At 33.7% G+C, this 12417-nt stretch overlaps 1 protein-coding gene across 3 annotated transcripts in view; it reads right to left on the bottom strand.

Annotated features, from left to right (window-relative positions):
• LOC149426545 (uncharacterized) overlaps positions 1–12417 on the bottom strand; it is a 142424-nt gene that overhangs the window by 126601 nt on the left and 3406 nt on the right. For 2 of the 3 annotated variants that reach the window (XM_089637378.1, XM_089637387.1), the window contains exon 2: positions 9682–10161. In XM_089637378.1, coding sequence (XP_089493504.1) covers positions 9682–9748 — 67 coding nt within the window. In that variant the 5' untranslated portion in view covers positions 9749–10161. The remainder of the gene's footprint in view (positions 1–9681; positions 10162–12417) is intronic. The other variant, XM_089637396.1, reaches the window with a different exon arrangement.

Below are 12417 nucleotides of genomic sequence, written 5' to 3'. Positions count from 1 at the left end.
CTCCGAACAGTATTCCCCAAAATGACGAAGGCCCTGAGGGATTTTTTGTATCTATCCACCCCTCGTATATTTTTCCTTCCCATAACTTTCTCTTCTTCCTTTCCCTGGAAAGTCCCTCCGCACAGTATTCCCCAAAATGACGAAGGCCCTGAGGGATTTTTTGTATCTATCCACCCCTCGTATATTTTTCCTTCCCATAACTCTCTCTTTTTCCTTTCCCTGGAAAGTCCCTCCGAACAGTATTCCCCAAAATGACGAAGGCCCTGAGGGATTTTTTGTATCTATCCACCCCTCGTATATTTTTCCTTCCCATAACTCTCTCTTTTTCCTTTCCCTGGAAAGTCCCTCCGAACAGTATTCCCCAAAATGACGAAGGCCCTGAGGGATTTTTTGTATCTATCCACCCCTCGTATATTTTTCCTTCCCATAACTCTCTCTTTTTCCTTTCCCTGGAAAGTCCCTCCGAACAGTATTCCCCAAAATGACGAAGGCCCTGAGGGATTTTTTGTATCTATCCACCCCTCGTATATTTTTCCTTCCCATAACTTTCTCTTCTTCCTTTCCCTGGAAAGTCCCTCCGCACAGTATTCCCCAAAATGACGAAGGCCCTGAGGGATTTTTTGTATCTATCCACCCCTCGTATATTTTTCCTTCCCATAACTCTCTCTTTTTCCTTTCCCTGGAAAGTCCCTCCGAACAGTATTCCCCAAAATGACGAAGGCCCTGAGGGATTTTTTTTTATCTATCCACCCCTCGTATATTTTTCCTTCCCATAACTTTCTCTTCTTCCTTTCCCTGGAATGTCCCTCCGCACAATATTCCCCAAAATGACGAAGGACCTGAGGGATTTTTTGTATATACCTTCTCTTATATTTTTCCTTCTCAGAAATTTCTCTTCTTCCTTTCCCTGGAAAGGCACTTCGCACAGTTTGGGGAATTCCTGAAGGGAATTTTTTTTCTCCTTTTTTTGTTTTTCTCCTGTGTGGAGCTAATTTAGAAAACAAAAAGTCAGTTTTCTAGCGAAAATTGTCAAAATCAAAATATTAGCAAAGCCAAATAGACCATAAGTCTTTTGTGTTTTAAAGCCAACTAGTAAACAAGGCGGAAAAAAGATGAAAAGGCTTAGTCAAAAGGAACCAAAAAATTGAAAACTTTTTTGTTCAGGCAATCCCAAAAGATTTCTTACGTTACGTATATAATAAAACAAATAAAGTTTTTATTACTCCTGGCGTTAGATCGAAAAATCAGTATAGAAGGGTATTCTCACTAAATATAGACAACTCAAGTTCTGTGAAAGTTAAATTCAAGTTCTGTTATCATGAGCCAGTTATTCCACAGTAGATTATAAAGATAAATAATAAAAGCACTTAAGGCGATGCCATACGTAGTAATGCAAAATCATGTGTTTTTGGTTTGAAAATTTGGTCGCCTAGAAATGTTTCAGAATAGTTGTTTTAGAATACATCTTGGCCTTTGAAATAATCGAGTATTTTTTAGATAAATCATAATAATAAGAAAATAATTATGTATGAGGCCTATGAAAACTGCTTTAAAGTACAAAATCTCCTACTTACAAACCCATTTTCGGTTATGATTTTATTGTATAATGTGGCAAATTAAGTTATTTATAAATTGATTGAAAAAAAATTAAATATTTATGCCTGAACATCCACAAAATAAAATAAAAGGCACTTTTTGGCCATGTTTTTTTCTTGCATAAATCACAACAGGCGGATGGTGTTAAGCAGGAATTTAAACCTTATTGCCATCTACGTAAGGGTTGTTATTGATAGCGGCTCAATTTAAAATATTACACGACGTAGTGCATCGCCTTAAATATTAATTTTGAAAATTTCTAATTTTTTTAAATTCGTTGCTGTGAAAACATTGAAGCTTTATTTTAAAATAACAAATCTGTCATATTTCTTGAGTATCCTATAACAAAGGAAAATATTTTTTCTGTAAGCATAAAAAATAAAACGGTTATTAGACATTTATTTTTGTCATTCCCTCTGCGGGATTAAATGCATTGCCATGTAAAAACATGCAGAATAAAAAGACTTGCAGACCGCTATTTCTAAAGTGAGAATAATGATAATTCCAAAATTAACTATTTTGATAGATTTTACGAAAAACTTCTGATTAACTTATTAACTTACTTGATTAACTTCGACTACCATAATACGGACATATTGTGTCTAGTGTGGTAGTCAAAAAGCATGTAAAAAACTGTATTCAAATATATTGTTATGAACAAAGAAAAAAATAGATGGTCTGAGCATTATATGTTTTAGATTGAGGAGCGTTTACACAAAAAATAATAATCTACCTAAAACTTGTTTTCGTGATAAAAATTTTAGTGAATAAAATCACTCGTGTCAATATTTTATGATAATCCATGCAGATTCATTTAACTGATAAATTCAATTAGACATGCATAATATTAAGAAAACACAATTCATTTGAGAAATACCATCTTTATTTAGAGAATAAATCGAAAATTGCGAAATTTAACAAAAGTGTGCACGGTGCGCGGGGTGCGGAGTGACCGCCCGTCGTCAGCTCTAGCCGGACGCTTGAATGGGACTGACTCTTTTGTAAAACTGACTTAAGACTGGCTAGGTACCTCGACATAGCCGGTTTATATATGACACACTTATATAGTAGAATAGAGAAATTTCCCAGCTTAGTAGGTCGGCGCATATTTCGCCATTCGTCTCGTATTTTCCAATGTGATGCGCGTTGCGTGTATTGAATTTCTAGAACCTTCTAGTAGCTGCCACTACACATATTTATAAAAAAATCTAAAAGCGTAAAAACAATACATTTTTGTTTAATAATACAATTTATTTATTCTATAGTGTGTTTCTTTAATTAAAAAAAATGCTTGCTTATGATCCAAAGCACGTTCCTACTTACACGAAAAAAATTATAACAGAAATTTTTAATTAAAAATGACTTATATAATACTTAACATTAATAAGAACGTACCAAAAAAACATAAGTAATTACAAATGACAGGGAATCAAAAAATACATTTTTTTAATATTATTGGGGGGTTATTCAGGTACAATGAAATAATTTAATAATAGTTCTTTTACATTATATACCTACCTAGTTGTTTTACTTTTAAGCGGCCGCTACACTACTCGCTTCGACGCTTCGACGAAGTCCTCGACGAAGTTAGCCGAAGTTCGAAGTGCGTGCCCACACACTCGTGCAACTTCGCGAGTAACTCAGTCCAACCAGTCAGTGATTGGTTTATTTATGCCGTGACGCTTCGAGTCCTTTGACTCGGGCGCATTTACCGACAACAATCGGAAGTCGGGCGAAGCGAAGCGAAGTTGCCCGAAGCGAAGCGAAGTTCGTGCCCACACTATCGTATTCGGTCAACTTCGATCAACTTCGCGAGTAGTGTAGCTGGGCTATTAAGTGTCAGCTACACTACTCGCTTCGACGCTTCGACGAAGTCCTCGACGAAGTTAGCCGAAGTTCGAAGTGCGTGCCCACACACTCGTGCAACTTCGCGAGTAACTCGGTCCAACTCAGTCTCTCGGACTCGAGTCCTTTGACTCGGGCGCCTTTACCGACAACAATCGGAAGTCGGGCGAAGCGAAGCGAAGTTGCCCGAAGCGAAGTGAAGTTCGTGCCCACACTATCGTATTCGGTCAACTTCGATCAACTTCGCGAGTAGTGTAGCTGGGCTTTTATATAGCTGTAGGTACGTACCTAGATGTTTTAGTTTACGAAACAGGTAAACATACATATATATATTTAATAAAATCTATGAAGGCCTCAGCACGGGCAAGCCACCCAGTGAGGCCAACATTACTGGAAAACTTTGAAATGTAAAAAAATATTGTACCAAATAAAAAATAAATAAAAATTAGCCATTTGTTATGGGCCTGTTTGAAGTATGAAAACACTTTTATTGTTAGGTTGTTTATTTCGAGGTAAAGTTTATAATTTACAATTTAATCACTTAGTTTACATTTTAATCACAAGTAATTTTTATAACGAACTGAACCGAACTGATTCTGCTGTGATACTTGACTGCCTGCTGAGAAGAAGTTCTCTTGAATTTATATTAGTTGTTGTGTAACTATGTATTGATTAATACTTCAAATATTGTATTTCCAATAATAGATAAGGACTGAATTCATTTACTTATTTACTTCTATTATTTAGTTAAGATTAAAAACTGCAGACTGCAAATAAGGTCTTTGGTTATCATTACTTCAATTGTTTGAGTATAGATATTAGCATAAAAATTTATGTAAGATATTTAATGGTTTCTAATTATTTGATGTCAATATAAATAAGGAAGCTACAATCAGTCTTGTTAGTTTACTACGGGTAGATATGTAGGTTCATGACAAATTGCAAGGTCCATGACACATTTAGTAAACACCTCCAGATATATCAACAAACTAAACGTTTTAGGAAGGTAAATATTCGCCTTTGTAAAAACGCTCTTCAATATGGATCCGGGCACTCAAAACTCCTGTGCGATTTCAAACAAAATTGGGTTCAGTAACTATTTTCTTTGAATCCCTTCAACTTAAAAAAGGGTAAAGCTTAACAACATTAAACAATATAAAGAAACTTTTATTTAATACAAAGCAATATTCATAAAAATCGTACGAAATGAAACGCCGAAAGAGTTGAAATGTTTACAGAAACTTGGAAACAGCTGATACACGCAGACGTTAAGATCTGATAAGAAACTTCCTCAAAAATATTTATTTTGGATGGAAGTAAGTTAGATAATATTAAAAAACACATTTTCCCGGACAGAATGTGCCAAAGAACAGAACCATAAGGCAAAAGGGTGAAATAGCAATGCTGCTTCATTGGCACTGTTATCGGCACTGGAACCGTTATCGCCATTCTCAATACGAAAAGAGCGTTTCTCGTCGCCATCAGTCTTATCTACATTATGCGGGGATGGGGTCATTTAACACGGGTGGTAGAGGGTTGGGGTATCCACTATCTCAACCCCAAAATCTGACCGGGGAAACTTCTTCAAAAACATGTCAAATGACCGAAATATATTTTGCATGGCTCAAAAAGGAAATAAATTAACTTCATGTGTGGCGTTCTCTTTTTTAATGCGCTTCTGATGTTATGTTCTGTTGGTGAATGTTTCTGTATTTTGGTCATAATAGGGGACTGTTTTGTGACAAACTGAATAGAATGTTACAAAATATGTTTTCTTTGTTTGTTTTGAAACAATTTTTTTCAAAATTTTTTTGCAATTACTGCAGTGACATTGCATTATTTTTTCATGTAATTTATTGCACTGACAGCTTATAACTAGTGTTGATTTGTATGGGCGCTCTTGGGATTTAGATTTTTTTTTAATAACCAACAACTGCAAGAGTTAAGAGATATGAAAAAATACACCAAATTGCACTAAGTAAAATACGGTCACAACTTGTTACAAGTAGTTATTATTATTATTGTTATTTCCAACTATTTAAGTTGATCGTGTCTCCATCCATTAGCCATGTCACCTATGGCGACAAAGTCGTTAGGTACTGGCATCCTGTGCGTGTCAGGACAGGAAAAATGGTCTTCACGCGAGGAAACCAGCAGGAATCTTCTTAACCCTAGAACCGTACCCTGGGGTACAAATTAAAAAAAAAATTGAAAATTTGCGATAACTTTTTTGTTTCACAACGGATCTTTTCTTGCCGCCGCGTATTTGCAAGTGGGGGGGAGTCGCTTCGAAGCATCAGTCGAGCGGGAGTCCTGCTAGTGTGTGGTCGTGGCAAAACGTGCGTGGGGCGCTCCAGTACCCCAGGGTACGGTTAAGGTAATTATTTTCATTACTATGATTTTAATGTTTTTGTGAAATAAAGCATGTTATTGTGCTATTTGATACGTGTTTCTTTATTTGAATGTTATTTTTATTTGCATAATAACCTTACACATAACTTTGTTTTGGAAAAAATGTGTAATTATTTATTATATTTACGTATTTTGCATTTAGTTGCGTGTAACTTGAAAAATTCTTTTTTTAGATGGTTTTACGTCAAAATCTATCGCATGATGAAATTCATCGCCTTCTTCTGTATGCTGATGATGAAGAAGATGTGGTTCTTGGGGATGAATTGGAAGATGAACCCGATGAAATTATTGCTGACTTTATGAATACATCAATGTTTGCTTTTCATAACGAACTTACTTTACTATCATATGTGCCTCCAAAGCTAAGCAAAAGAAAAAAGAAAAACGTGCTTATGCTTTCCACTACACACTTCCAACCAGACCAAGACAAATCTGTTGATTTACCAGAAATAATAAGTTTTTACAACCAAACCAAGGGGGGTGTGGATACGTTTGATCAACTTTGTCATACATACAGTGTGTCTCGTAAAACTCGTCGCTGGAGCCTTTGTGTCTTCTATGGAATTTTGAATATCGTCGGAATCAATTCTATGATATGACTGCATTCATCTAACGCTACCGGAAAACAAGTTTTCAAGAATAGACGAACTAATCTGAAGATTTTAGCTTTTGACCTTATAAAACCTCACTTGGAGGATCGATTTTTATACAAAACTTTGCCGATGCATCTCCGAGAAAGTATTGGCGGAATATTAGGAAAAAAGCGGTCTTATGATGCTACAACCCCTTCAAAATCAAAATCTGGAAGATGTTCATTTTGTCCCAGGTCAAAAGATCGTAAGTCACGCGCTCAATGTCAGAAATGTAAACGTTTCATATGTTTAGAGCACCAAACAAAGATTTGCCAAAATTGTTAAGAAAAGTTACTTTTAATTAAGCCTTATTGTATTATGTAAGACTGAAATAAGTGCCATAACAGTCTATGTAAGTTAATTTTGAATAAATGTTTTTTCTCACGTAAAAAAGATGTTTTTTTTAACGGGGTACTCCAGTACCCCTGGGTACTGTTAGTGTATGATCTATGATGGGTACGGTTCTAGGGTTAATGGCTCAAAAAGGCACGTAGCATTAGTTTGACAGTGATAAAATATTAGTACCTACTCCTTTTAAACTATAAAGTATGTTATTTTACTTTTAAAACGGTGGGATGTAGGTAGAAATTTGGTGCAACATTGTTGGAAAATAATGATAAATGATTTCTTGTTGGACAGATAATTTTAATCCACTATATATTATGTTAATTTTTTTAGTTCGATACCTGGTTTTATGAGAAAAACGAATATATTTATCTTTTTCATGTACCCACTATGGATGTTTAAGTTAATTGAATGTGTAAAAGTACACAACATCAATCAATTAACCTTTAATAATATTAATGTAATAAAGTCGCTGTTACAAGTTGTTTGGGCTTGATGAAGTCTTCAATAACAGACGCACGGTTTTTTTGTTTTTACTGCACAAAACTGCATTTCACTTTATTTAATGTTACAAAGTGGTAAATTATTCCCGATCCGGACAAAACACTTTTACTAATGGTCTGTAGACCATAATGACTGCTTGTTACTATTTTATAGGAGGGAAGAAGAAGGAATCCAGTCGGCGAGGCTTTTTATAATCTAACCAAGTAAAACACATTGACAAGCTAATTGTAAACACACATTGTCAAAGAAAGCCAATTGATAAGGCAAAACATCTGTTTTATCTGTAAGCCTTAGTTTTACCTCTGACCGCTAGGTGCTAGGCAGGAGCCTGTAAAGTAACTGGTAGTGAACTTTGCTAATGGTTCGTACATTTTTAACAGTCGCTATCCGCGTCTATATGTTTGTGCGCTTAGTTCTTTTGATAGGGTTTTCATTATCATTTAGAAAATTTCTTCCCGAAAGTTTGGATATATAATACCTACATGCATATTATATTTACAGAAAGTAGAGAAAAATCGAGCAACTTCGGGTACGTCTCAACTAGTTAATAATGAATCAATTATTTGTTAAAATCTTGTATTTAGCAGAAAATCAGTTTGTTTCTTTCAGAGGCTGAAAAAACTCCTATGAGGTGAGCTCTGACGTCTTGGTTTTGAAATCAATTTTTTTTTTACAAAGTATCTGCATATAATAATTACCTACCAATTGGCTAACTTCTATAGCGACATTTTGTTAAATATGTTATCAAGAGCGCTTAGCAAACACAACAAACACCATAATTTTTACTAAAAAAAACGTATCGCTCAAGAATATAAAATATTGGGGATCCAAAATTTACTTATATTATATTCCAGTTACATATTAAGTAGATCAAATTTGGCTCCAAAAAAATTTAAAAATATATATTTTGTTTTATCTATTGTTTCTCTTTTCATAAATTAATTTTATATTGTCATCAATAAAAACGGTAATTTTTATTAATGATTTTTTTTAATGTTTTATTCTTACCATAGAGTTATTAATTACTATAATACCCACACACAGGTTTTGCCTTTGTGGGATTTTTCGCTGCACACTACATTCTAATTTTATTTAGAACCTCAAAGTATTGGATAAACGGTGGAATTTAAATGGATTATAATACTAAATCTAGATGGATTTATTGGCATTTGTAAATGTTTTCATATTAATATTTTGAGGAATGGTATTAATTAAATAATATGGTAAATGTATATACAGGGCACAAATAACTCGAGTGGAATTGTAAATATGTATTAAAACTTAAATTTAAATAAAAAAATGTATATCTTTATAAGTTTCAGAATATCTTATCTTTTATAAGTTTCAGAAAAAGTATTTATATTTAATAGTGAGCACAATCCAGGTATTGATAAATAAAAGAAATAAAAAATCTAATGCTCTATTTTCAACAAAAAAATATGCGTCCGTTCGTAAGTGGTTACCTTTACCCAATCTTTTCAGAAGAAAATTACTTTATATATATATGTAGTAATTTTTTTTAAATTATATTAGTATATATGTAATAGTAAAGTTTTGTTTTAACTCGACCGATGTGCATTTTTTAATTATTTTATATTTTTTGTCCATTCCGTTTCCGTTTTTAAAAATCTGCTACATTCACATTATTATTACAGTAAGCCTTGCTTTGAATAGATGGCTAACTTTTACTAAGGTTCAGATTAAGATATTCCATTTTTAACCTAATATCATAATGCTACATCAGTCAAAAGGTCAGGTGTTACCAGTGTGTTTCTTTTTAGAAAGAGTGGAAATTGTAAAAAAAATGTATCGACTGACACCAATGGTTGTTTGAATGTAATAATACGAAGAACGACGATGGATATCCTTTTCAATACAACTTTTTATATGTGTGTTTTTGAACAACCGAAAAAATATATTCTTAAATTCCGAAGAATAATAAAGAAATTCCAAACACCGTCCTTTAGGCCAAATGAACTTGGTAAAACTTTTTAGTATTATTTTCTTTATTCCTCTGTGGACTATCCGAAGGCATAAAATATTGTATTTTTCAGTACATTAAAAAGAAAAACGATCTTCGATCTTTTCATTCACCTTAAATGACCGTTTATCATATTATTGATCCATGTTTTTCTGAATGCATGCAAATATTAACTTGTACAAAATAAAATATTAAGTAGGCTCCAACACGACCATAATGCTTTTCGTCCACTAGCCACACCTATAAACATCTGCCAAACTCCCTACATATAATCTTTTTTTTAAATACGCCTTTCTCTATGGGGCTTGTCCTGCGTGCCGGACACGAATGTAGCAAACACAAATAATGGGGGATAAATGAACTTACCCACTATTACAGCCAAAAGCAGCAACAGAAGCGGCCCCATCACGGACGCACTCGAGACGCGCCACATGACCCTGTGTCTCACAGTACACTCTACCAATTTATCTCTAGGTCTTTGAGCACGTCACATTTGTTTGGCGCCATAGTTCACTCGTCCCAGTAGTTCAGGCTTCCCCGACGGAATCCACAATTGTGTTTCTACACGATTCACTTTGAGACCGCAGTTTTATCCACTGTTTCACATTCCACTATCTATAACGCATGTAGATATTTCTTGTTAGAAACACAATTCACAATGTGTGAAGTAGGTACATTCATGTTCATTCATAGCAAATTTATGTTTAATGCGGATGCTCTGTTTTAAACCATTTATTTATATTGTTTCAAGATCTGAAGGGTTGATGTGCAAAGTCCTTTCTTAAAGAAAAACAATACCTATTTGATAGGAATTTTTCTACTTTTCAGTTGGTATGACTGCGCTTTCTAAAAAAATATGGAAGAAAACAAATTTGTTACATTGAGTTTAAAAACAGGATATTAATGCAGAATATACCAAGAAAAAACAAGAAATTTTATATTATCCTTACTATGTAACATAAATATTAATCAAGTCACCAAAAATTCGTAAATCATTTAGACTTCCTTACTGAGAATTATATTATTAAATTGAGCACTCTATTAAAATGTATTTAAATACATTTTTACAGATAAAAAAGATACGCGAAATGTGAATTCTGTATATTGAATTCGCATTGCCCATGAAATATAAAATCCAAAAGTCCTTCAAATCCTTGAATCCCTTTAGTAATAATGTATAGTTCTTGCTTTTACCCTAGTAAGCATTTGGCGTAAAGATTGATTAATATTAACCAGGTAAAACACCTTTATTCCATAAACCTCAAGAGACCTTACCTTCACTATTTTATGTAGCATTTCCTGTGTTTTTTCGCAATTTCGCGACCCTTTTCTGGTTTTCCTATTTGCCGAGGATGTTCTAGTTGATATCCCTTTTCAACCTGTAGCTTTTCATCCTCAGGCCTCCTGATGACTAATATTCCACTAGCGAGTTTTGTAACAATTTTAGGAATCAGCAAAGACAACATTTTTTTCTTAACAAGTTATAATAAGCAATAATAATTAGTCGCCTGAAATTTTCATACAAATTGAAAATATCTCCCGAGTAAAAATTAATGCCACTAACGGGAATAATTGAACCCGCACCTTTTGACGTCCGGTCAGGTGCTCTGGACCACTGAGCTACGTCGGCTTATTCCCAACCAGCCAAATAATTCATTATGTACTAGTACTTCAATCAAGAATTAGTGCTTATTATATTTTTCCACCTGTAACCAACCAACCTTATTTTTATCATTAGTTAACAAAATTAGTTTATCATTAAAAAATATATCTTTTTTTGAATTAGTTATTGCGAAAACTTTAATATTTGTGCAGTTATTTGTGGCAGATAAATTAAAACAGGTTTCTTCTTATTCACTGCGATTAAAAACTAAATGTATAGTTACAAAAGTGTTTAAGATAAAAGGTTTTAAGATAAAAAAATTTAGATAAAAGGGGGAGCGCCGAGTATCAATAGCTCATATAGAGATTGTCAAGGATAGAACAAGGAAAACATTTTAATATAACAATATTTACTCGAAGATAACTTGATAAACTCTGAAATGAAATTTCCTCGACAACACAGTTGAAATACCTAACTGTTTTTCAATACAGTACGAGTATATAGTAGCCTAACGTATTTCCAATGGGCACTGGAATTCCTCACCCTTTCCTGACCTTACTTTACTTGTCGGTATCTGGTGTTGTTTTCCCGTCTTTCTTGAAACCATTCTCAATTAATTGGGATTCATTTTAACCACCATCTGTAATTTTTATGTTAAACATTAATTCTGTTGTGTGCGGCACTCGCTTTAATCATTAATAAATTAGTGCATCGTTTTTACTTCATTATCTACTTTAACGAAAAATATACTTAAAATAAAATACCACTGCTTGTTTTAAATACATAAAAATGTTGAAAAAATAATTCTATGAGAAATGAAAAGTTTGATTCTTTTATGGCTTCATGATGAGAACTCGTAACTTTTTACTGGTTTTTAAATACTTGGAATTCTGTTTACTCAGGCATTAGAAGGAGCTTTATGATTTCTCAATCCGGAATAATAACACTAAAATCTTTTTTAGTAGAACGACATTGAAAAGATGTTTTTATGGAAAAATACTTAACTCTTAAAAAAATCGCAATAGGACGCAAAAATATTTTAAAATTACCGGCCCATTTCAAATGTTCTCGACGACTAAATTGATGTTGTTTCACATTACAATGCAATTATCTAGAAGTGTAAGTCTCCTCAAATAATGCAAGTCTCCCCAAATATCAAATTAACAAATTGAATTCCATTTTAAACGTTACGGAAAGACTTATCACCGGCGTATCTAAATATTCTCACATTTCATAGCATCCCAAAAATCTTTACTTGCCCAAATGTCCTGAAAAATCTACTACAAGCTCTGTTGCATGGTATTTAAGTCGTTTACCGGAAATATGTATTCTGGAAATTGCCAATTTACGACAGAAACTTTAGGGCAACAGCGTCATCAACTATCAATCTACTATCACGAAGAAACCAAAGTACACACTAGATACTATGTTCGGTGAGCGTGCATTAGGAGTGTCAGAACTTAAAACCTGGAATGGACTGCCACATGATTTAAGAAAGA

This window comes from Hesperophylax consimilis, chromosome 1 (assembly GCF_061612785.1).
Source record: "Hesperophylax consimilis isolate HC1 chromosome 1, BYU_Hcon_1.0, whole genome shotgun sequence".
Classification (NCBI taxonomy): Eukaryota; Metazoa; Arthropoda; class Insecta; order Trichoptera; family Limnephilidae; genus Hesperophylax; species Hesperophylax consimilis.
The sequence above is the reverse complement of the archived record's forward strand: the minus strand, read 5'-3'. Positions and strand labels throughout refer to the sequence as shown.